Below are 27251 nucleotides of genomic sequence, written 5' to 3' on the forward strand. Positions count from 1 at the left end.
TAATTTGTAGATAGTGAAATTCCCTACAACTCTCTTTATTTACACTTTTGCTGTAACTCCTCAAATAACGGAGCTACGCTCTGTTGAAGCTACTCTATGGAGTTTCCGGCCTGTAACTCCCTTAAACGGCCCTTTAAAGCAAACATGCTTAGAAGCTAATTTGTAGAGAGTGAAATTCTCTACAACTCTCTTTATTTACACTTTTGCTGTAACTCCTCAAATAACGGAGCTACGCTCTGTTGAAGCTACTCTATGGAGTTACTGAGTGCTTGGAGACAGTTTCCGGCCTGTAACTTCCTTAAACGACCCTTTAGAGCAAAAATGCTTAGAAGCTAATTTGTACCGAGTGAAATTTCCTATAACTCTCCTTATATATACTTTTGCTGTAACTCCTCAAATAACGGAGCTACGCTCTGTTGAAGCTACTCTATGGAGTTACTGAGTGCTTGGAGACAGTTTTCGGCCTGTAACTCCTTTAAACAGCCCTTTAGTGCAAAAATGCTAAGAATCAGTCTTGTAGAGCGTGAAATATTCTACAACTCCTTTTATATACATTTTTGCTGTAACTCCTTAAATAACGGAGCTACGCTCTTTCGAACTTACGCTGGAGTTATTGAAGCACTAGTGTGCATTGCAAGCAGTTTTGGTCTGTAACTCTTTTAAACGATCTTTTAGGCCAAAAATGCTAAGAATCAATCTTGTAGACCGTAAAATTTCCTACAACTCTCCTTATATACATTTTTGTTGTAAGTCCTCAAATAACGGAGCTAGGATAGGATAGGAGCTCCATAAAAATAACAAAATAGTACAGAAAAAATTTAATCAAATTTGAAGCCCTCTGGTGGCCAAACCATGTAACCTAGCGGGGTGTTTTCAGCGCCAGTCGATACCCTTTTTCCTTAGCTACTTTTAATGTTATTAAGTATTTTTATAAAATATTTCAAATAACCGAGTTATTTAGGATTGAACGGATAGGTGCACAAAAAAATTTGTCCAAAATGAAGAGTTTTTGGAGGAGTTTTAGTTTTTATTTTTTTTGCGGCCACCCGGTACATTTTACGAAAAAAGTGTATAAGTGGTAAAAGTTGCGTATAAGTACGGGGCGTGTGTGGTAAAATTTTGAGACCAATCCGCTGAAGCGTTACCGAGATTTTGACAAAAAAGTAAAGGTAAGTAAAAATCAATTTATTTGCTTGCATTACAAATATTTGCTAGTGCAATTGCCCTGATGGTAAATTTCCCGCCACAAATCCAATCTTTTTCCCTCTGGATTCACCTCCAACCTCAAATCCTCCCCAATATACAGGGTGTTCAATTGGCGCGGTCTGGCCGGTTTCCACGTCACTCCCAGCTCGTTTTCGTTCGGTGTGGGGTTGCCAAATCGGGCAAAATTGCCCCACAAACGAAGAATTCGTCTTAAATGTAATTCTTCCACGCTTCCCGGGCTTATCGGGGGCGTAACGAAGGTTTTGAAGAGATAACCCAAGTCGTCAGCGTGAGAACAACCTGGAAATTCAATTCAATGTTAAAGTGATGGAGATTAGGAGTTTTTTAACTTTTTGTAATGTTTTCACCCTGTAAAACAGGCTTTAGAAGCCCGTAATTGTTTTGAAAGTTTGTGGACCTGAGTGTACTTTTAATGGGCTACAATTTTGCTCTCTTGTACTTTTTTCGTATCTCTAACCGTTTTCGAGTTATCTCAATTTGAATTAAATTAATTTTACAGCGATTAGGGTAAGGAATTTTCAAATTTTCTTCTTTCACCCTGTAAAAACAGGCTTTTAAAACCCCGAATTGTTTTTAAAGTTAGTGGACCTGACTGTACTTTTAAAGGGCTACAATTTTGCTTTCGTACACTTTTTTTGTATCTCTAACCGTTTTGGAGTTATCTCCACTTTTGTGTAGGGGCGCAGTTTTTTTTGTTTGTAACTTCCTTATTTGACTTTTTCTGGCAAAAACTATCAGAAGAGGTTTGATAGATAATTTAATTTTCTACAACTTTTCTTCTTTAAAGTTTTTCCCTAACCCTACAAATAACCGAGTTATGGGTGATTGAAAGTGTCGGGTCACTTTAGCATTTTTGCGCCTCGGCGCAGTTTTTATCTTCTACCTTCCTTATTTGACGTTTTTCTCCAAAAACCTTTAGAAGCTTTTTGGTAGCGAATTAAATTTCCTACAACTTTCCTTCTTTACACTTTTTCTCTAACCCCACAAATAACCGAGTTATCTCCATTTGAATTAAACAAATGTTACAGCGATGCTGGTTAGGAATTTTCAAATTTTATTTTTTCACCCTGTAAAACAGGCTTTAGAAGCCCGGAATTGTTTTGAAAGTTTATGGACCTGAGTGTACTTTTAATGGGCTACAATTTTGCTCTCTTGTACTTTTTTCGTATCTCTAACCATTTTCGAGTTATCTCAATTTGAATTAAATTAATGTTACAGCGATTAGGGTAAGGAATTTTCAAATTTTCTTCTTTCACCCTGTAAAAACAGGCTTTTAAAACCCCGAATTGTTTTTAAAATTAGTGGACCTGACTGTACTTTTAAAGGGCTACAATTTTGCTTTCTTACACTTTTTTTGTATCTCTAACCGTTTTGGAGTTATCTCCACTTTTGTGTAGGGGCGCAGTTTCTTTTGTTTGTAACTTCCTTATTTGACTTTTTCTGGCAAAAACTATCAGAAGAGTTTTGATAGAGAATTTAATTTTCTACAACTTTTCTTCTTTATACTTTTTCCCTAACCCTACAAATAACCGAGTTATGGGTGATTGAAAGTGTCGGGTCACTTTAGCATTTTTGCGCCTCGGCGCAGTTTTTTTCTTCTAACTTCCTTATTTGACACTTTTCTCCAAAATCCTTTAGAAGCTTTTTTGTAGCGAATTAAATTTCCTACAACTTTCCTTCTTTACATTTTTTTCTCTAATCCTACAAACAACCGAGTTATCTCCATTTGAATTAAACGAATGTTACAGCGAGTAGGGTAAGGAATTTTCAAATTTTCTTATTTTACCCTGTAAAAACAGGCTTTAAAAACCCCGAATTGTTCTGAAAGTTTGTGGACCTGACTGTACTTTTAATGGGCTACAATTTCGCTCTCTTGTACTTTTTTTCGTATCTCCAACCGTTTTCGAGTTATCTCAATTTGAAATAAATTAATGTTACAGCGATTAGGGTAAGGAATTTTCAAATTTTCTTATTTTACCCTGTAAAAACAGGCTTTAAAAACCCCGAATTGTTCTGAAAGTTTGTGGACCTAACTGTACTTTTAATGGGCTACAATTTCGCTCTCTTGAACTTTTTTTGTATCTCTAACCGTTTTCGAGTTATCTCCACTTGTGTGTTTGTGCGCAGTTTTGTTTGTAACTTTCTTATTTGATCTTTTCGGGCAAAAACTATAAGAAGCTTTTTGCTAGAAAATTTAATTTCCTACAACTTGTCTTCTTTATACTTTTTCCCTAACCCTACAAATAACCGAGTTATGGGTGATTGAAAGTGTCGGGTCACTTTAGCATTTTTGCGCCTCGGCGCAGTTTTTTTCTTCTAACTTCCTTATTTGACACTTTCGTCCAAAAACTTTTAAAAGCTTTTTTGTAGCGAATTAAATTTCCTACAACTTTCCTTCTCTACACTTTTTCTCTAACCCCACAAATAACCGAGTTATTTACATTTGAATTTAACGAATGTTACAGCGATGCTGGTGAGGAATTTTCAATTTTTCGTTTTTCACCCTGTAAAAACAGGCTTTAAAAGCCCGGAATTGTTTTGAAAGTTAGTGGACTTAACTGTACTTTTAATGGGCTACAATTTTGCTCTCTTGTACTTTTTTCGTATCTCTAACCGTTTTCGAGTTATCTCAATTTGAATTAAATTAATGTTACAGCGATTAGGGTAAGGAATTTTTAAATTTTCTTCTTTCACCCTGTAAAAACAGGCTTTTAAAACCCCGAATTGTTTTTAAAGTTAGTGGACCTGACTGTACTTTTAAAGGGCTACAATTTTGCTTTCTTACACTTTTTTTGTATCTCTAACCGTTTTGGAGTTATCTCCACTTTTGTGTAGGGGCGCAGTTTCTTTTGTTTGTAACTTCCTTATTTGACTTTTTCTGGCAAAAACTATCAGAAGAGTTTTGATAGAGAATTTAATTTTCTACAACTTTTCTTCTTTATACTTTTTCCCTAACCCTACAAATAACCGAGTTATGGGTGATTGAAAGTGTCGGGTCACTTTAGCATTTTTGCGCCTCGGCGCAGTTTTTTTTCTTCTAACTTCCTTATTTGACACTTTTCTCCAAAATCCTTTAGAAGCTTTTTTGTAGCGAATTAAATTTCCTACAACTTTCCTTCTTTACATTTTTTTCTCTAATCCTACAAACAACCGAGTTATCTCCATTTGAATTAAACGAATGTTACAGCGAGTAGGGTAAGGAATTTTCAAATTTTCTTATTTTAACCTGTAAAAACAGGCTTTAAAAACCCCGAATTGTTCTGAAAGTTTGTGGACCTAACTGTACTTTTAATGGGCTACAATTTCGCTCTCTTGAACTTTTTTTGTATCTCTAACCGTTTTCGAGTTATCTCCACTTGTGTGTTTGTGCGCAGTTTTTGTTTGTAACTTCCTTATTTGATCTTTTCCGGCAAAAACTGTAAGAAGCTTTTTGCTAGAAAATTAAATTTCCTACAACTTTTCTTCTTTAAAGTTTTTCCCTAACCCTACAAATAACTGAGTTATGGGTGATTGAAAGTGTCGGGTCACTTTAGCATTTTTGCGCCTCGGCGTAGTTTTTTTCTTCTAACTTCCTTATTTGACACTTTCCCACAAAATCTTTGGAAGCTTTTTTGTAGCGCATTAAATTTCCTACATCTTTCCTTCTTTACACTTTTTCCTTAGCCCCACAAATAACCGAGTTATAAATGAATTAATTTATGGGGTCACTTTATTTTTTTCCAAAATAGACAGTCTCATCTTTTAATGACCGTAACTCGGTTATTTTCAAAGCTACAGGGTGGTTCAATACATCATTGTGTAGCTCGTAAAATGCTAATTAATTGACCGTTTCGTATATACAGGGTGACTTACCGAAAACGTCCTTAAATCCCATGGCAATTTTGGCAAAATTCAATTTCGTCTCCAAACAAAGTTTATACAAATATACAGGGTAGGCCGAGGTTTGCGAGTGATTTTTCACACTTCCCACAATTCCGGCGACAAACCAAGAGTCTGACATTAGCTGCAAAAAAATACGCATTATACAGGGTGAGGCAAAAAAATAGGTCAAATCTGTTAACCAGTTTAAAAGCAGCAAAAAAAATGTTTTTTGGGCCACTGGGTGTGAAAAAAAATTTTTTTTGAAAGTTACGCGAATTTTGGTCGCAGAAATGGAATCAGCGACCCCGAATTAGTCGAAAACGATACGTCACTTCGGGGGTGTAAAATTACCGGGAAGAAAGTTCTGGGCGGGCGAAAACGCTTCAATCAAGAAAACTAACTTTCTTGTTTGCCAAGTTAGAGTTGTCATCTCGGTGTCATTTTATGTTAAAATTTTCCAGAAAACACGCTGGTGTGCTTGGTTTTGCCCTACAAGCTCAACTAACCGAGTTACAGCATGAAAACCATATTTTCAAGATAGTTTCTTGGGAAAACTCAATCTGAGTGAAAGGTACGTTGATTCTGACTGCACAGCTGGATCCGCCATCCTTGAATTAGTCGAAAACGAGTACAAACTCGCCCGGGCTAACTCAAACCAAAATGGCGGAAAACGCAAAATGGCGCCCAAAAGCGCCATTTTGATTTTTTCCAAAAAATTGAGTTTGGGCTCATTTTCCACTAATTCGGGGACGGGTAATCCAATGGTGGCAAGCATTTTAGCGTAACTCTTAAAAAAAACTGAATTTTTCACAAATTTCTCCAACTGGTTGCAAGATACGGTGAAACTGACTGCGGGAATGAATTCCTCGTCCCCGAATTAGTCAGAAACGACAGGTCACTCGAGTGGTCTAAGTGGAAAAAGTTAAAAGTTACAGGGTGTTTTAGTTTTTTGGGGCGTTTCCAGCCAGAAAAACGTAACTTTTTTGTTTGTCAAGTTAGGGTTGTCATCTCGGTGTCATTTTATGTTAAAATTTTCCAGAAAACACTCTGGTGTGCTCGGTTTTGCCCTACAAGCTCAACTAACCGAGTTACAGCAAGAAAACCATATTTTCAACCCTGTTGGTTAACAGATTGGTCTACCGTTTTTGTGCCACTCGGTATATAATATATACAGGGTGGCACAACAACGTGTAGCCTCAAAAATAACCATAAACACGTACCATGGTGATATTATCGTCCATATCCGGTCCATTGAGGTATAAATTGTGCATTTTGTTGATATAGTTCCATCTCGCTTCCTTATTAGCTCTAAAATTGACGTTGTGCGGTAGAAAGTAGTCGGGAACTACTTTTCGTGTATCACCCTTCATTTTTCTTAAAACATTGAAGAGGAGTCCTGAAAATTTGACGTGTAACTGTCAAATTTGACAGATTTGGTTTTTGGGCCACTACGGCCCTGGTTTTTGAGATAAATTAATGAAATTTTGCCTGAATACGGCCCTGTCCTTAGTGAATGACTGACAGAAAAATCAGGACCGTACTAAAATTATTTCTGGAGAAATTAATTTTTAAAACTACTTGCTGCATGGATAGTAGTTGATGTGACTTCAGTCTGGATTTTGGGCCTCTACGGCCCTGGTTTTTGAGATAAATTAATGAAATTTTGCCTGAATACGGCCCTGTCCTTAGTGAATGACTGACAGAAAAATCAGGACCGTACTAAAATTATTTCTGGAGAAATTAATTTTTAAACTACTTGCTGCATGGATAGTAGTTGATGTGACTTCAGTCTGGATTTTGGGCCACTACGGCCCTGGTTTTTGAGATAATCTAACGAAATTTTGCCTGAATACGGCCCTGTCCTTAGTGAATGACTGACAGAAAAATCAGGACCGTACTAAAATTATTTCTGGAGAAATTAATTTTTAAAACTACTTGCTGCATGGATAGTAGTTGATGTGACATCAGTCTGGATTTTGGGCCAGTACGGCCCTGGTTTTTGAGATAAATTAATGAAATTTTGCCTGAATACGGCCCTGTCCTTAGTGAATGACTGACAGAAAAATCAGGACCGTACTAAAATTATTTCTGGAGAAATTAATTTTTAAAACTACTTGCTGCATGGATAGTAGTTGATGTGACATCAGTCTGGATTTTGGGCCAGTACGGCCCTGGTTTTTGCGATAAATTAATGAAATTTTGCCTGAATACGGCCCTGTCCTTAGTGAATGACTGACAGAAAAAATCAGGACCGTACTAAAATTATTTCTGGAGAAATTAATTTTTAAAAACTACCTGCTGCATGGATAGTAGTTGATGTGACTTCAGTCTGGATTTTGGGCCGTTACGGCCCTGGTTTTTGAGATAAATTAATGAAATTTTGCTTGAATACGGCCCTGTCCTTGGTGAATGACTGACAGAAAAATCAGGACCGTACTAAAATTATTTCCGGAGAAATTAATTTTTAAAACTACTTGCTGCATGGATAGTAGTTGATGTGACTTCAGTCTGGATTTTGGGCCGTTACGGCCCTGATTTCCACCCGATTTTAACGAAATTTTTACCACACCTTCCCCACACCCCGGGCACTGTACAACCCAAAAATCAGGACCGTACTAAAATTATTTCCGGAGAAATTAATTTTTAAAACTACTTGCTGCATGGATAGTAGTTGATGTGACTTCAGTCTGGATTTTGGGCCGTTGCGGCCCTGATTTCCACCCGATTTTAATCAAATTTTTACCACACCTTTCCCACACACCTGGCACTGTACAACCCAAAAATCAGGACCGTACTAAAATTATTTCTGGAGAAATTAATTTTTAAAACTACTTGCTGCATGGATAGTAGTTGATGTGACATCAGTTTAGATTTTGGGCCACTCCGGCCCTGGTTTTTGAGATAATGTAACGAAATTTTGCCTGAATACGGCCCTGTCCTTAGTGATTGACTGACAGAAAAATCAGGACCGTACTAAAATTATTTCTGGAGAAATTAATTTTTAAAACTACTTGCTGCATGGATAGTAGTTGATGTGACATCAGTCTGGATTTTGGGCCAGTACGGCCCTGGTTTTTGAGATAAATTAATGAAATTTTGCCTGAATACGGCCCTGTCCTTAGTGAATGACTGACAGAAAAATCAGGACCGTACTAAATTATTTCTGGAGAAATTAATTTTTAAAACTACTTGCTGCATGGATAGTAGTTGATGTGACATCAGTCTGGATTTTGGGCCAGTACGGCCCTGGTTTTTGCGATAAATTAATGAAATTTTGCCTGAATACGGCCCTGTCCTTAGTGAATGACTGACAGAAAAATCAGGACCGTACTAAAATTATTTCTGGAGAAATTAATTTTTAAAACTACCTGCTGCATGGATAGTAGTTGATGTGACTTCAGTCTGGATTTTGGGCCGTTACGGCCCTGGTTTTTGAGATAAATTAATGAAATTTTGCTTGAATACGGCCCTGTCCTTGGTGAATGACTGACAGAAAAATCAGGACCGTACTAAAATTATTTCCGGAGAAATTAATTTTTAAAACTACTTGCTGCATGGATAGTAGTTGATGTGACATCAGTCTGGATTTTGGGCCGTTACGGCCCTGATTTTCACCCGATTTTAACGAACTTTTTACCACACCTTCCCCACACCCCGGGCACTGTACAACCCAAAAATCAGGACCGTACTAAAATTATTTCCGGAGAAATTAATTTTTAAAACTACCTGCTGGATGGATAGTAGTTGATGTGACTTCAGTCTGGATTTTGGGCCACTACGGCCCTGGTTTTTGAGATAAATTAATTAAATTTTGTCTGAATACGGCCCTGTCACTAGTGAATGACTGACAGAAAATCAGGACCGTACTAAAATTATTTCTGGAGAAATTAATTTTTAAAACTACTTGCTGCATGGATAGTAGTTGATGTGACTTCAGTCTGGATTTTGGGCCGTTACGGCCCTGATTTTCACACCGATTTTAACGAAATTTTTACCACACCTTCCCCACACCCCAGGCACTGTACAACCCAAAAATCAGGACCGTACTCCCAATATTTCCGGAGAAATCGTTACCTTCCCTATTGGTGTACCCGAACACCATCGGTACCTTGTTGTAGTCGCCTGAAGTGATGATTTCTATCGGTTTTTTGCTCAAAAAAGCGTTTTTTTTTTTCGTCTCCGGCTCTATAACCAAGCCGATTGGTCGAATTGCACCCGTTTCCACAGTCTAAACCAAAAAAAAAATCGATTAAAACCAACTACAGTGCGGTTCAAACAACATTGCGATGACGTCACAAAGGAGACAAGGTTCGAACCATCCAAAACCACGCAATTTGCGGAGATCAACGCTGTTGCCACGTTGCCAGAAGTCAAACGACGTTTAAAACAATCGTTACAGTGTTGCCAACCGTTTTAGAAAATTTTTCAGAAACTACGTTCAATTTCTATTAAAATAAGATGTAATATCGATTTTTGACCGAAAATTCAAAATGGCGGCTCAAGTCGCCATTTTGTCTGTCATTTCCTGAAACTACGTTCAATTTCCTTTAAAATAAGGTGTAACATCAATTTTTGACAGAAAATTCAAAATGGCGGCTTGAGACGCCATTTTGTCTGTCATTTCCTGAAACTACGTTCAATTTTCTTTAAAATAAGGTGTAACATCGATTTTTGACAGAAAATTCAAAATGGCGACTTGAGACTCCATTTTGTTTGTCTGTCATTTTAAAGTCGTACCGACAATTTGAATTTGATAATAATGACAACGCACACGTGAGAAGGTACCATAAGAGGTAAGCGAATACGTCATAAATGTCAGAAAGTGACAATTGACAGATCAAAATGGTCGTTTGACGTTTGTGCGACTGTAAAAGGCACAAAATGGCGTCCTGTCCGCCATTTTGATTTTTTTTCACTGTCGATTATTGACATTCTACACTTTTATTGTTTCTCTGATTCAAAACGGTATTACAATTATTGACACGATTACTAATTCAAAATGGCGGATTGACATTAAAATGACAGTTTATGGCGGACAGGGACGCCATTTTAAATTTCCTGTCAAAAAACGATGTTGCACATCATTTTAAAGGAATTTAACGTAGATCAAAGAAATGACAGACAAAATGGCGTCCCCTGGCCGCCATTTGAATTTCCTGTCAAAAAAACGATGTTGCACCTCATTTTAAAGAAAATTTAACGTATTTTTAAGAAATGACAGACAAAATGGCGTCCCTGGCCGCCATTATGAATTTTCTGTCAAAAAACGATGTTGCACCTCATTTTAAAGGGAATTTCCAGTGGATTCAAGAAATGACAAACAAAATGGCGTCCCTGGCCGCCATTTTGAATTTTCTGTCAAAAAACGATGTACACTTCATTTTAAAGGGAATTTCCAGTAGATTCAAGAAATGACAATCAAAATGGCGTCCCTGGCCGCCATTTTGAGTTTTCTGTCAAAAAACGATGTTGCACCTCATTTTAAAGGGAATTTCCAGTGGATTCAAGAAATGACAAACAAAATGGCGTCCCTGGCCGCCATTTGAGTTTTCTGTCAAAAAACGATGTTGCACCTCATTTTAAAGGGAATTTAACGTAGATCAAAGAAATGACAGACAAAATGGCGTCCCTGGCCGCCATTTTGAATTTCCTATCAAAAAACGGTGTTACACCTCATTTAAAGAAAATTTAACGTATTTTTAAGAAATGACAGACCAAAATGGCGTCCCTGGCCGCCATTATGAATTTCCTGTCAAAAAACGATGTTGCACCTCATTTTAAAGGGAATTTCCAGTGGATTCAAGAAATGATAAACAAAATGGCGTCCCTGGCCGCCATTTTGAATTTTCTGTCAAAAAACAATGTTGCACCTCATTTTAAAGGGAATTTAACGTAGATCAAAGAAATGACAGACAAAATGGCGCCCTTGGCCGTAGTTTTATGATTTTCGCACATTCTGGCAACACGGCAAAAACAATTAAAAATACCGTAAATACGATTTGCCCCAGAAAGTATTTTTAAACAAAAAAAAAATGGTTTACACGACAGTTGCGGTGTTGCCAAAATGTAGAGAAACCCAAAAAATTGCGCTGTTGCCAAGACTCGGAAAAACATTTTTTTTTTGCGAATTTTGTCAGAAACTTTGCTAAAAGATTGTTAAACCACAATGTGCGGCGTTGCCAAAAAACAAATTGTGAATATTTAAAAAATTATTTGTTTTTATATTTTTAGAAAAAATTCACATTTTTTCTTTGTATTGCGCAATTTGGCAACGCTGCCTAGAGGGACTGTGTGACGTCACTTTAAATTATTTTGATTTCCACTATAGGTACTTAATAAAAACGAGTTTTGGCACTTCTGACGTCACATCAAATTACTTTGATTTTCACTATAGCTGCGCTAAAAAAAGTTGATTAGAACCTTACTTCGAGGAATTTGACTTGCAATTCGTTAGAGTTGTTCCACTGTTAACCGTTTTAAACAGATCGAGGGCCTCTTTTTCCGTGGGAAACGGTGGAATCGGTCAATTTTTGCTATTTGCACGACGCTGTGATCGCATTCGTCCGCCCATGGATTCAGTGCGGCTGCGCTTTGGACGATCGCCTTGTGAAACAGGTCCCTGAAGAAAAAAAATAGTCCAAATTTCACATTTTCCTTGTCTTTTTCTGAATCTACCGGAATTCCCTTTAAATGAGGTGCAACATCGTTTTTTGACACAAAATTCAAAATGGCGGTCTGGGCCGCCATTTGTTTGTCTTTTTCTGAATCTACTGGAAATTTCCTTTAAAATGAGGTGCAACATTGTTTTTTGACAGAAAATTCAAATGGCGGTTCTGGAACGCCATTTTGAATGTCTTTTTTCTGAATCTACCGGAAATTTCCTTTAAAATGAGGTGCAACATTATTTTTTGACAGAAAATTCAAAATGGCGGCAATGGTCGCGGCAAATTTAAACAAAATTATGACCACCCTGTACAAGTAAATTAATTTTGACGCACACCAATGGAAAGAGGAGTAAAAACTGGATTTTTTGAGTGCTTTTACGCTGTAATAACTAAAAAATGACTGAGCTGAGATATGGACGGTTCAAAGTTTTGAGGGGGTAAATACAGTTTGGGGTCCTCAAAATGTATTTCCTCCATATCTCCCAAACTAGGGGAGATACGGAAAAAAAGTGTAAGAGTAAAAGTGACTCAAAACACCTCAAAAAAGGTGAATCTGATGTTAGAACGGTCAAATTCTGGCTAAAATTGCGTACAGGGTGACCCAAATAAATTCCAACTTTTTTTGACCACCCTGTACAAGTAAATTAATTTTGACGCACACCAATGGAAATAGGAGTAAAAACTGGATTTTTTGAGTGGTTTTACGCTGCAATAACTGAAAAAATGGCTGAGATATGGACGGTCAAAGTTTTGAGGGGGTAAATACAGTTTAGGGTCCTCAAAATGTATTTTCCTGCATATCTCCCAAACTAGCAGAGATACGGAAAAAGTGTAAGAGTAAAAGTGACTCAAAACACCTCAAAAAATGCGAATCTGATGTTAGAACGGTCAAATTCTGGCTAAAATTGCGTACAGGGTGACCCAATAAATTCCAACTTTTTTTGACCACCCTGTACAAGTAAATTAATTTTGACGCACACCAATGGAAAGAGGAGAAAAAAATGGATATTTTGAGTGGTTTTACGCTGTAATAACTGAAAAAATGACCTGAGATATGGACGGTCAAAGTTTTGAGGGGATAAATACAGTTTGGGGTCCTCAAAATGTATTTTCCTCCATATCTCCCAAATTAGCAGAGATACGGAAAAAAGTGTAAGAGTAAAAGTGACTCAAAACACCTCAGAGAAGGTGAATCCGGTTTTTTGAACGGTCAAATTCCCCTTAGAAATGCAGATACAGGTGTGCAAACTTGAACTCCCCTCCCCCCCCTCAGGTAGTCTCAATTTAACGCAGTTTTCGCGGGTTTTCCTTAACAAATCCAGGTTTTTTGCAACTTGGGACACCCTGTACACTTACCAGACTATACAGGGTGGTCAAAAAACCATAAATTTCTACAGTTTTTTACCTTGATAATGGCGAAAGCACGTGATAATGAACTGAAGCTCCTCCGGCGCTTTCACCAAAATTGTGACGTTTTCCGGATCTCCATTGAATTGTTGGATATTATCTTTAATCCATCTTAAGGCTTGCACTTGGTCCTTAAGACCCATATTGCCGGAAATGTTCAAAGAAGGATCCTTAAACCTGATAAAACCTGCAAAAGTTAATCCTGGTTAACTAGAGTTTGGTTAAACTGGCCTTAACTGCTTAAAGCCTTGATTATACCTCCAGATTGTTAATCTACGATAAAAAGGCTACAACGAGTAAAAAATCAAGGCTGTAACTCAAAAAATGAATTTTTGGTGAGCCTTGAAAGGCTAAGCTGCATGGTTTAGTGACGAGTTGAAAGCGGCCATTTTGTAACCTAAAAACCTTGTGAACCAAATGATTTAAAATTTTTAAAAAATTCACAGTTAATTTACGATAAAAAGGCTACAAGTTAGTAAAAAAATCAAGGCTGTAGCCCAAAAAATGAATTTTTGGTGAGCCTTGAAAGGCTAAGCTGCATGGTTTAGTGACGAGTTGAAAGCGGCCATTTTGTAACCTAAAAACCTTGTGAACCAAATGATTTAAAATTTTTAAAAAATTCACAGTTAATTTACGATAAAAAGGCTACAAGTTAGTAAAAAAATCAAGGCTGTAGCCCAAAAAATGAATTTTTGGTGAGCCTTGAAAGGCTAAGCTGCATGGTTTAGTGACGAGTTGATAGCAACCATTTGTAACCTAAAAACCTTGTAAACCAAATGATTTAAAATTTTGAAAAAATTCACAGTTAATCTAGAATAAAAAGGCTACAAGATGGTGAAAAAATCAAGGCTGTAGCCCAAAAAATGAATTTTTGGTGAGCCTTGAAAGGCTAAGCTGCACGGTTTAGTGACGAGTTGAAAGCAGCCATTTTGTAACCTAAAAACCTTGTAAACCAAATGATTTAAAATTTTGAAAAAATTCACCGTTAATCTACAATAAAAAGGCTACAAAATGGTGAAAAAATCAAGGCTGTAACTGAAAAAAATGAATTTTTGGTGAGCCCTGAAAGGCTAAGCTGCACGGTTTAGTGACGAGTTGAAAGCAGTCATTTTGTAACCTAAAAACCTTGTGAACCAAATGATTTAAAATTTTGAAAAAATTCACAGCCAATCTACAATAAAAAGGCTACAAATTAGTACAAAAATCAAGGCTGTAACTGAAAAAAATGAATTTTTGGTGAGCCTTGAAAGGTTAAGCTGCATGGTTTAGTGACGAGTTGAAAGCAGTCATTTTGTAACCTAAAAACCTTGTAAACCAAATGATTTAAAATTTTTAAAAAATTCACAGTTAATCCACAATAAAATGGCTACAAATTAGTAAAAAATCAAGGCTGTAGCCCAAAAAATGAATTTTTGGTGGGCCTTGAAAGGCTAAGCTGCACGGTTTAGTGACGAGTTGAAAGCAGCCATTTTGTAACCTAAAAACCTTATAAACCAAAAGATTTACAATTTTGAAAAAATTCACAGTTAATCTACAATAAAAGGCTACAAGATGGTGAAAAAATCAAGGCTGTAGCCCAAAAAATGAATTTTTGGTGAGCCCTGAAAGGCTAAGCTGCACGGTTTAGTGACGAGTTGAAAGCAGTCATTTTGTAACCTAAAAACCTTGTGAACCAAATGATTTAAAATTTTGAAAAAATTCACAGCCAATCTACAATAAAAAGGCTACAAATTAGTACAAAAATCAAGGCTGTAACTGAAAAAATGAATTTTTGGTGAGCCTTGAAAGGTTAAGCTGCATGGTTTAGTGACGAGTTGAAAGCAGTCATTTTGTAACCTAAAAACCTTGTAAACCAAATGATTTAAAATTTTTAAAAAATTCACAGTTAATCCACAATAAAATGGCTACAAATTAGTAAAAAAATCAAGGCTGTAGCCCAAAAAATGAATTTTTGGTGGGCCTTGAAAGGCTAAGCTGCACGGTTTAGTGACGAGTTGAAAGCAGCCATTTTGTAACCTAAAAACCTTGTAAACCAAAAGATTTAAAATTTTAAAAAATTCACAGCCAATCTACAATAAAAAGGCTACAAATTAGTAAAAAAATCAAGGCTGTAACTCAAAAATAAATTTTTGGTGAGCCTTGAAAGGCTAAGCTGCACGGTTTAGTGACGAGTTGAAAGTAGCCATTTTGTAACCTAAAAACCTTGTGAACCAAATGATTTAAAATTTTTAAAAAATTCACAGTTAATCTACAATAAAAAGGCTACAAGATGGTGAAAAAATCAAGGCTGTAGCCCAAAAAATGAATTTTTGGTGAGCCTTGAAAGGTTAAGCTGCACGGTTTAGTGACGAGTTGAAAGCAGCCATTTTTGTAACCTAAAAACCTTAAAACCAAAAGATTTACAATTTTGAAAAAATTCACAGTTAATCTACAATAAAATGGCTACAAATTAGTAAAAAAATCAAGGCTGTAGCTCAAAAAATGAATTTTTGGTGAGCCTTGAAAGGCTGCGTTGCACGGTTTAGTTGACGAGTTGAAAGCAGCCATTTTGTAACCTAAAAACCTTGTAAACCAAATGGTTCACAATTTTGAAAAAATTCACAGTTAATCTACAATAAAAAGGCTACAAAATGGTGAAAAAATAAAGGCTGTAACTGAAAAAATGAATTTTTGGTGAGCCTTGAAAGGCTAAGCTGCACGGTTTAGTGCAGAGTTGAAAGCAGCCATTTTGTAACCTAAAAACCTTAAAACCAAAAGATTTACAATTTTGAAAAAATTCACAGTTAATCTACAATAAATGGCTACAATTAGTAAAAAATCAAGGCTGTAGCCCAAAAAATGAATTTTTGGTGAGCCTTGAAAGGCTGCGTTGCATGGTTTAGTGACGAGTTGAAAGCAGCTATTTTGTAACCTAAAAACCTTGTGAAGCAAATGATTTAAAATTTTGAAAAAATTCACAGTTAATCTAGAATAAAAAGGCTACAAATTAGTAAAAAAATCAAGGCTGTAACTGAAAAAATGAATTTTTGGTGAGCCTTGAAAGGCTAAGCTGCACGGTTTAGTGACGAGTTGAAAGCAGCCATTTTGTAACCTAAAAAACCTTGTGAACCAAATGATTTACAATTTTGAAAAAATTCACAGTTAATCTAGAATAAAAAGGCTACAAGATGGCGAAAAAATCAAGGCTGTAGCCCAAAAAATGAATTTTTGGTGAGCCTTGAAAGGCTAAGCTGCACGGTTTAGTGACGAGTTGAAAGCAGCCATTTTGTAACCTAAAACCTTGGAAACCAAAAGATTTACAATTTTGAAAAAATTCACCGTTAATCTACAATAAAAAGGCTACAAAATGGTGAAAAAATCAAGGCTGTAACTGAAAAAATGAATTTTTGGTGAGCCTTGAAAGGCTAAGCTGCACGGTTTAGTGACGTGTTGAAAGCAGCCATTTTGTAACCTAAAAACCTTGTGAACCAAATGATTTAAAATTTTGAAAAAAATCACAGTTAATCTACAATAAAAAGGCTACAAATTAGTAAAAAAATCAAAGCTGTAGCCCAAAAAATGAATTTTTGGTGAGCCTTGAAAGGCTAAGCTGCACGGTTTAGTGACGAGTTGAAAGCAGCCATTTTGTAACCTAAAAACCTTGTAAACCAAATGGTTCACAATTTTGAAAAAATTCACAGTTATTCTACAGTAAAAAGGCTACAAATTAGTAAAAAAATCAAGGCTGTAGCTGAAAAAATGAATTTTTGGTGAGCTTTGAAAGGCTAAGCTGCACGGTTTAGTGACGAGTTGAAAGCAGCCATTTTGTAACATAAAAACCTTGTGAACCAAATTATTTAAAATTTTGGAAAAATTCACAGTTAATCTACAATAAAAAGGCTACAAATTAGTAAAAAAATCAAGGCTGTAGCTCAAAAAATGAATTTTTGGTGAGCCTTGAAAGGCTAAGCTGCACGGTTTAGTGACGAGTTGAAAGCAGCCATTTTGTAACCTAAAAACCTTGTGAACCAAATGATTTAAAATTTTAAAAAAATTCACAGCCAATCTACAATAAAAAGGCTACAAATTAGTACAAAAATCAAGGCTGTAACTGAAAAAATGAATTTTTGGTGAGCCTTGAAAGGCTAAGCTGCACGGTTTAGTGACGAGTTGAAAGCAGCCATTTTGTAACCTAAAAACCTTGTGAACCAAATGATTTAAAATTTTGAAAAAATTCACAGTTAATCTAGAATAAAAAGGCTACAAGATGGTGAAAAATCAAGGCTGTAGCCCAAAAAATGAATTTTTGGTGAGCCTTGAAAGGCTAAGCTGCACGGTTTAGTGACGAGTTGAAAGCAACCATTTGTAACCTAAAAACCTTGTGAACCAAATGGTTCACAATTTTGAAAAAATTCACAGTAAATCTACAATAAAAAGGCTACAAAATGGTTGAAAAAATCAAGGCTGTAACTGAAAAAATGAATTTTTGGTGAGCCTTGAAAAGCTAAGCTGCACGGTTTAGTGAAGAGTTGAAAGCAGCCATTTTGTAACCTAAAAACCTTGTAAAACAAATGATTTAAAATTTTGAAAAAATTCACCGTTAATCTACAATAAAAAGGCTACAAAATGGTGAAAAAATCAAGGCTGTAACTGAAAAAATGAATTTTTGGTGAGCCTTGAAAAGCTAAGCTGCACGGTTTAGTAACGAGTTGAAAGCAGCCATTTTGTAACCTAAAAACCTTGTAAACCAAATGGTTCACAATTTTGAAAAAATTCACAGTTAATCTACAATAAAAAGGCTACAAATTAGTAAAAAAATCAAGGCTGTAACTGAAAAAATGAATTTTTGGTGAGCCTTGAAAGGCTAAGCTGCACGGTTTAGTAACGAGTTGAAAGCAGCCATTTTGTAACCTAAAAACCTTGTAAACCAAATGGTTCACAATTTTGAAAAAATTCACAGTTAATCTACAATAAAAAGGCTACAAGATGGTGAAAAAATCAAGGCTGTAGCCCAAAAAATGAATTTTTTGTGAGCCTTGAAAGGCTAAGCTGCACGGTTTAGTGACGAGTTGAAAGCAGCCATTTTGTAACCTAAAAACCTTGTGAACCAAATGATTTAAAATTTTGAAAAAATTCACAGTTAATCTAGAATAAAAGGCTACAAGATGGTGAAAAAATCAAGGCTGTAGCCCAAAAAATGAATTTTTGGTGAGCCTTGAAAGGCTAAGCTGCATGGTTTAGTGACGAGTTGAAAGCAGCCATTTTGTAACCTAAAAACCTTGGAAACCAAAAGATTTACAATTTTGAAAAAATTCACAGTAATCTACAATAAAAAGGCTACAAAATGGTGAAAAAATCAAGGCTGTAACTGAAAAAATGAATTTTTGGTGAGCTTTGAAAGGCAAAGCTGCATTAGAAGCTGTAAAATTTGACAGTGAAAAATTGACGTTTAAAAATTTTTTGACAGAATTTCCTTTAAAATAAGGTGTAACATCGATTTTTGACAGAAAATTCAAAATGGCGGTCTGGGGCGTCATTTTGTGAGATTGTCGTCCAAGGCCGCCATTTTGAATTTTCTGTCAAAAAACGATGTTACACCTCATTTTAAAGGAAATTTCCGGTAGATTCAAAAAATGACAAACAAAATGGCGTTTCAAGTCGCCATTTTGAATTTTCTGTCAAAAAACGATGTTGCATCTCATTTTAAAAGAAATTTCATCACCTATAATCTGGAGGTATAAACAGTGAAAAATCTGTCAAATTTGCCAGTTAAAAAAATTTGACAGTTAACAGAAATTTGACAGATGATTTGACATTTGTCACTCTAACCTAAAAATCCTAAACGGTAATTGATGGTTACCAGGACGACGTTTTCGGTCAACAAAAAGTCAGGACCGTACATTTTTGTATTGTTTGATCCCCCTGTAAAGGCGCCACCGTGTATAAATACCAGGACCGGCTTCAGGTTGTATTTTTCATCTGGAAGCTAACAAAAAAAAATAAAATAAAAGAAACAAATAAAAAAAAAATTATAACAAATAAATAAATAAGAATTCATTTAGTACTTCTCTAAGCAGAGAAAAAAAAATTCAAAAATAAACAAACAAAAAATACGAAAATAAAAAATAAAAATTAAGTAAAATAAAAAATCAAAAATAAACAAAAAAATAATATAAATAAATAAATAAAATAAAAATTCACGTAGTAAACAAATTTGAATAGAAAAAAATAAAGAAAAAAAAAACAAAAATAAAAAAAACAAAAAAAATAAAATAAAAATTCACGTAGTAAACAAATAGAGAAAATAATCAAAATTAAACAAAGAGAAAACAAGAATTAAAAAACCAAAAAGTAAATGAAAATTGTACTTAGTACTCTTCTGGTAAACAAATTTAAATAGGAAAAAAATAAAGAAAAAAAAACAAAAATAAAAAAAAACAAAAAAAATAAAATAAAAACTCACGTAGTACTTCTCTGGTAAAGAAATTAAAAAAATTAAAAAATAAACAAAAAATAAAATAAATAAAGAAAATAAAAATTCACGTAGTAAACCAATTTAAATAGAGAAAAAATAAAAATTAAATAAAAAAACAGGAACTAAAAAACCAAAAAATATGTAAAATGAAAATTGTACTTAGTACTCCTCTGGTAAACAATTTGAATAAAAAAAAAAACAAAAATAAAAAAAATAAAATAAAAATTCAAGTAGTACTTCTCTGGTAAACAAAATTTAAATAGAGAAAAAAAAATCAAAATTAAACAATAAAATACAAAAATAAAGAAACAAAAATAAGTAAGATTAAAATTAATCTTAGTACACCTCTGGTAAACAAATTTGAATAGAAAAAAAATAAACGAAAAAAAAGACGAAAATAAAAAACAAAATAAATAAATTCAAAATTCACGTAGTACTTCTCTGGTAAACGAATTTAAATAGAAAAAAATTAAAAACAACTAAAATAAAAATTCTTCTAGTACTTCTGAGGTAAACAAAATTTAAATAGAGAAAAAAAATCAAAATTAAGCACAAAAAATTAAAAAAATAAAAAAAACAAAAAGTAAGTAAAATAAAAATTAATCTTAGTACACCTCTGGTAAACAAATTTGAATAGAAAAAAATAAGAACTAAACGAAACGAAAAAAAGAAAACAAAATAAAAAACAAAAAAAAAAATTAAATCAAAATTCACTTAGTACTTCTCGGGTAAACAAATTTAAATGGAGAAAAACATATTAAAAATAAACAAAAAAAAATAAACAAAAATAAAATAGCAATCAAAATTTAAAAAAATAATAAAAAGAAATAAAAAAATATAAATAAATAAAAAAAATACTAAGTACCTCTCTGGTAAACACGTTTAAATAGAGACAATCCTCGGAACCTTCGTATTGCCTCGTCAAGTCGTTTTTATGGTAACAAGCGGCGCCATCTTGGGTACCGTCCCTGGTACCCACCCATGACGTAGGCGGCTGTGGGTCCTGCGAAAAAAAAAACACAAAATATGGTCGAGAAATCATCCGTCAACTGTCAAATGTGTGTCCAACGAGTTGGTCGACTGTCAAATGTCATCGACAATCGGAATGTCAAAACGGAAAAAAACTCTGTCAACACTGTCTCTAAGACATTCAAACGTCAACAGTCTGTCGGACGGCAACTGTCAAAACGCCCACGACTGTCACAACTGTCAAAAGTGAGAATTGTGTCGGTTGGCGAACGTCACTCTGTCAAACATATCGGCACTTTGAGCCAACTGTCAGAAAACCAATTAATAATGTCAAAAATCAAGTGTCAAATTTTAAAAGTCTGTCAAATGTCAAAAGTGTGTTAGAGAGCAAAAAAAATTCACAAATTTGTGCAACGTTGCCACACTGACAATTTTCCTAATTTTTACCAAATTTTTCGCAGTGTTGCCAAACTGACAATTTTTCAAAATTGTAATTTTTTGTCACTTTTTTAACAAAATTTTAAGTTTTTACGACTTTAATCGCCAAATGTTTGCAACGTTGCCAAATTGACACTTTTTCTAATTTTTAATCAAAACTTTGCAGTGTTGCCAAACCAATATTTTTCACAAATTTGTGCAACGTTGCCTAATGGACAATTTTCATAATTTGTATCACATTTTTTGCCACGTTGCCAAATTGTCACTTTTTCTAATTTCTAATCAAAACTTTGCAATGTTGCCAAACCAATATTTTTCTTAATTTTTTACGAATTTTTACAACGTTGCCAAATTGATAATTTTCCTAATTTTTACCAAATTATTGCATTGTTGCCAAGCTGACATTTTTTCTTATTTTTAACAAAATTGTAATTTTTTGTCACTTTAACCAAACTTTTGCAACGTTGCCAAATTGACACTATTTCCTAATTTTTAATCAAAACTTTGCAATGTTGCCAAAACAATATTTTTCTTAATTTTTCAAGAATTTGTGCAACGTTGCCAAATTGACAATTTTCTTAATTTGTACCAAATTTTTTGCAGTGTTGCCAAACTGACATTTTTCCTTATTTTTAACAAAATTTTAGGTTTTTACGACTTTAATTACCAAATGTTTGCAACGTTGCCAAATTGACACTTTTTCTTATTTTTAATCAAAACTTTGCAGTGTTACCAAACCAATATTTTTCTTAATTTTTCACAAATTTGTTTGACGTTGCCAGATTGACAGTTTTTAGCTGAACAGAATGACGTATCAACGTAAAATTTTAACCACATAGTCTGACAGGTACTGGCTACATTTGACGTAAATTTGACAGCTGTCAAAAGTATACAATTAGAATGAGACATTTTTGAATTCCTTTTTGTCTACTGATGGTAAACACTGTTTTCTTGACATACAGCTAATTTGAGGTCACGTGGCAGCTGAACCGAATGACATATTAACGTCAAATTTTTTCCACATACTCTGACAGGTACTGGCTACATTTGACGTAAATTTGACAGTTGTCAAAAATACACATTCAAAGTTAAAAAATGATGAACTAGTTCTTGCCCAATGAGACTCAAACGTGTTGTTACCAAGCAGCTGATTTGAAGTCACGTGACAGCCAAACGGTTCAACGTATCAACGTGAAACTTTAACCACATACTGTGACAGGTAGTGGCCCCATTTGACGTAAATTTGACAGCTGTCAAAATTATACAGCCAGAATGAGACATTTTTGAATTTCTTTTTGTCTACCGAGGGTCAAAACTGTTTTCTTGACATAGAGCTAATTTGAGGTCACGTGGCAGCTGAACCGAATGACATATTAACGTCAAATTTTTTCCACATACTCTGACAGGTACTGGCTACATTTGACGTAAATTTGACAGTTGTCAAAAATACACATTCAAAGTTAAAAAATGATTGAACTAGTTCTTGCCCAATGAGACTCAAACGTGTTGTTACCAAGCAGCTGATTTGAAGTCACGTGACAGCCAAACGGTTCAACGTATCAACGTGAAACTTTAACCACATACTGTGACAGGTAGTGGCCACATTAGACGTAAATTTGACAGCTGTCAAAATTATACAGCCAGAATGAGACATTTTTGAATTTCTTTTTGTCTACCGAGGGTCAAAACTGTTTTCTTGACATAGAGCTAATTTGAGGTCACGTGGCAGCTGAACCGAATGACATATTAACGTCAAATTTTTTCCACATACTCTGACAGGTACTGGCTACATTTGACATAAATTTGACAGTTGTCAAAAATACACACTCAAAATTAAAAAATGTTGAACTAGTTCCTGCCCAATGAGACTTAAACGTGTTGGTTACCAAGCAGCTGGTTTGAGGTCACGTGACAGCCAAAGGGTTCAACGCATCAACGTAAAACTTTAGCCACATACTTTGACAGGTACTGGATACGTTCGATGTAAATTTGACAGCTGTCAAATTATACAGTCAGAATGAGACATTTTTGAATTTACTCTTGTCTACTGAGGGTAAAAACTGTTTTCTTGACATACAGCTAATTTGAGGTCACGTGGCATCTGAACCGAATGACGTATTAACGTCAAATTTTGTCCACATACTCTGACAGGTACTGGCTACATTTGACGTAAATTTGACAGTTGTCAAAAATACACACTCAAAATTAAAAAATGTTGAACTAGTTCCTGCCCAATGAGACTTAAACGTGTTGGTTACCAAGCAGCTGGTTTGAGGTCACGTGACAGCCAAACGGTTCCACGTATCAACGTGAAACTTTAGCCACATAGTTTGACAGGTACTGGCTACATTTGACGTAAATTTGACAGCTGTCAAAATTATACAGTCAGAATGAGACATTTTTGAATTTACTCTTGTCTACTGAGGGTAAAAACTGTTTTCTTGACATACAGCTAATTTTAGGTCACGTGGCATCTGAACCGAATGACGTATTAACGTCAAATTTTTTCCACATACTCTGACAGGTACTGGCTACATTTGACGTAAATTTGACAGTTGTCAAAAATACACACTCAAAATTAAAAAATGTTGAATTAGTTCTTGCCCAATGAGACTTAAACGTGTTGGTTACCAAGCAGCTGGTTTGAGGTCACGTGACAGCCAAACGGTTCCGCGTATCAACGTGAAACTTTAGTAACATACTCTGATAGGTACTGGCTAGATTTGACGTATATTTGACAGTTGTCAAAATTATACAGTCAGAATGAGACATTTTTGAATTTACTCTTGTCTACTGAGGGTAAAAACTGTTTTCTTGACATACAGCTAATTTGAGGTCACGTGGCAGCTGAACCGAATGACATATTAACGTCAAATTTTTTCCACATACTCTGACAGGTACTGGCTACATTTGACATAAATTTGACAGTTGTCAAAAATACACACTCAAAATTAAAAAATGTTGAACTAGTTCTTGCCCAATGAGACTCAAACGTGTTGGTTACCAAGCAGCTGGTTTGAGGTCACGTGACAGCCAAACGATTCAACGTATCAACGTGAAATTTTAGCCACATGCTTTGACAGGTACTGGCTACATTTGGGGTAAATTTGACAGCTGTCAAAAGTATACAGTTAGAATGAGATATTTTTAAATTTTTTTTGGTCTACTGAGGGTAAAAACTGTTTTCTTGACATACAACTAATTTGAGGTCACGTGGCAGCTGAACCGGATGACGTATCAACGTGACATTTTTTCCACATGCTCTGACAGGTACTGGCTACATTTGACGTAAATTTGACAGCTGTCAAAAGTATACAATTAGAATGAGACATTTTTGAATTCCTTTTTGTCTACTAAGGGTAAAAACTGTTTTCTTGACATACATCTAATTTGAGGTCACGTGGCAGCTGAACAGGATGACGTATCAACGTGACATTTTTTCCACATACTCTGACAGGTATTGGCTACGTTTTGACGTAAATTTGACAGCTGTCAAAAACACACACTCAAAATTAAAAAATTATGAACTAGTTCCTGCCCAATGAGACTCAAACGTGTTGGTTACCAAGCAGCTGGTTTGAGGTCACGTGACAGCCAAACGGTTCAACGTATCAATGTGAAACTTTAGCCGCATACTCTGACAGGTGCTGGCTACATTTGGCGTAAATTTGACAACTGTCAATCATTCACACGTCAAACTGTAAATGTTTGAACTTGTTTTGGTTCAAAGCGCAGCACCACAGGGTGGGACTTTACTATTTTTACGTATTCAGGGCCAAAGTTAGGAAAAATTGGAATTTTTTTTTTGGATCAGCACTACTTAGACCACCAGGAATACCATTAAAACTTCCAAAAAATTATCAGAAAAATTTAAAAAATTGAATTAACTTACCTTGAACCTTAGTTCATTAACTGGTGGTTTGGCATATGGTATTCCCAAGAAATTCTTGATGGTATTCCCATCAAAATCGATGGTTTGGAAGCCTTGGACAGCCCCTTGTAACGTGGTAACAATCGGTTTCATGGTGGTTTTCACTTGATGACAATTATCAAACTAAAACCAATGAAACACTAATCTTCAGTTAGATAAATCGGTTTTAATCTTATCTGGGTACAATAGGACAGTCAATAAGCAACTAAATCGAATTTTGTAGATTATTAAGGTAATTTTTAACAAAAACATTGGTTTCGCAGCGACATTTTGCTGGAAAAAGTGGGGTTTGATTTTGACGCCCTCTAACGGCCAAACGGCATGACTAAACGCTGTAAATTAGCACATTTTTGGAAAGATCAGAGTCTGGTCTATCTATTACCTTCTATGGTTTTTGGTCGTGGCACTTCAGCTAACCAAGTTATTTAGGGTTAAAGGGCATGGTGCCAAAAAGTGTCAAGAAAACTCCAATTTTACTTGTTTTTTCTGTTTTGTATAAAAACTATTGGGTTTACGACAAAATTGTACTAACAACAAAATATAGCCCTTTAAGTGTTCTAACTGTCCTGCGGGTTTCAACTCGCTCACTCGAACGGTTTTAGAGATATTGCAGGAAAACCTTGTTGAAAAAACTAACTTTTGATTTCGACGCCCTCTAGCGTCTAAACGACATGACTAAATGCTGTAAATTAGGATATTTTTGGAAAGATCAGAGTCTGTACTATCTATTACCTTCAATGGTCTTTGGTCGTAGCACTTCACTTAACCAAGTTATTTAGGGTTAAAGGGCAGGGTGACAAAAAGTGTCAAGAAAACTCCAATTTTACTTGTTTTTTCTGTTTTGTCTAAAAACTAATGCGTTTACGACAAAATTGTACTAACAACAAAATATAGCCCTTTAAGTGTTCTAACTGTCCTGCGGGTTTCAACTCGCTCACTCGAACGGTTTTAGAGATATTGCAGGAAAACCTTGTTGAAAAAACTAACTTTTGATTTCGACGCCCTCTAGCGTCTAAACGGCATGACTAAACGCTTTAAATTAAAACATTTTTGGAAAGCTCAGAGTCTGGTCTATCTATCACCTTTAATGGTCTTTGGTCGTAGCACTTCAGCTAACCAAGTTATTTAGGGTTAAAAGGCAGGGTGACAAAAAGTGTCAAGAAAACTCCAATTTTACTTGTTTTTTCTGTTTTGTCTAAAAACTATTGGGTTTACAACAAAATAGTACTAACAACAAAATATAGCTATTTAAGTGTTCTAACTGCCCTGAGAGTTTCAACTCGCTCACTCAAACGGTTTTAGAGATATTGTAGGAAAACCTTGTTGAAAAAACTAACTTTTGATTTCGACGCCCTCTAGCGTCCAAACGGCATGACTAAACGCTGTAAATTAGGACATTTTTGGAAAGATCAGAGTCTGTACTATCTATTACCTTCTTTGGTCTTTGGTCGTAGCACTTCAGCTAACCAAGTTATTTAGGGTTAAAGGGCAGGGTGACAAAAAGTGTCAAGAAAACTAGAAATTTACTACTTTTTATTTTTTTGACAGAAAACCATGAAAGTTACGATAAAATGGTACTAATAATGAAATGTAGCCCTTTAAGTGTTCTAACCGTCCTGCGAGTTTAAATTCGCTCACTCAAACGGTTTTAGAGATATTGCAGGAAAACCTTGTTGAAAAAACTAACTTTTGATTTCGACGCCCTCTAGCGTCCAAACGGCATTACTAAATGCTTTAAATTAAAACATTTTTGGAAAGCTCAGAGTCTGGACTATCTATCACCTTTAATAGTCTTTGATCGTAGCACTTCACCTAACCAAGTTATTTAGGGTTAAAGGGCAAGGTGACAAAAAGTGTCAAGAAAATTATACAGTTTTACTATTTTTTATTTTTTTGGCAGAAAACCGTGAAAGTTACGACAAAATGGTACTAATAACGAAATGTAGCCTTTTAAGAGTTCTAACAGACTTACAAGTTTCAATCCGCTCACTCAAACGGTTTTAGAGATATTGCAGAAAAACCATGTTGCAAAAACTAACATTGGATTTTGACGCCCTCTAGCTTGGCAACGTTGTACAAACTGTCATTTTGTTATTTTTGACTTGGACCCCTTGAGTGACCACTCGTTTTCGACTAATTTGGGGTCGCTGAATCCAAATTCTCAGTCAGATTTCACGTACCTCTCACACAGCTCGAGCTTTTTGCTAAAAAGTGGTTAACTCTGTCAGTTTTGGAGATATCGCCAAACTGATTGCACTAGCGTGTTTTTCAGAAAATTTTAGCATAAAATGACGTTAAG

The 27251-nt window shown here is 35.2% G+C and overlaps 1 protein-coding gene across 1 annotated transcript; it reads right to left on the reverse strand.

Annotated features, from left to right (window-relative positions):
- Positions 1 to 1170: 1170 nt before the first annotated feature.
- LOC145736849 (esterase B1-like) lies at positions 1171 to 25083 on the reverse strand. Its single transcript, XM_081991286.1, is given in 11 exon segments — positions 1171 to 1506; positions 5080 to 5230; positions 6309 to 6484; positions 9163 to 9316; positions 11514 to 11540; positions 11542 to 11707; positions 13159 to 13219; positions 13222 to 13347; positions 18969 to 19125; positions 20480 to 20617; positions 24914 to 25083. Coding segments are annotated over 11 exon segments (1596 nt in total). The 5' UTR covers positions 25046 to 25083; the 3' UTR covers positions 1171 to 1198.
- Between the last annotated feature and the right edge of the window lie 2168 nt (positions 25084 to 27251).

This window comes from Ips typographus, linkage group LG12 (assembly GCF_016097725.1).
Source record: "Ips typographus isolate SLU linkage group LG12, UJ_Ityp_2.0, whole genome shotgun sequence".
In the NCBI taxonomy this organism is placed as follows: domain Eukaryota; kingdom Metazoa; phylum Arthropoda; class Insecta; order Coleoptera; family Curculionidae; genus Ips; species Ips typographus.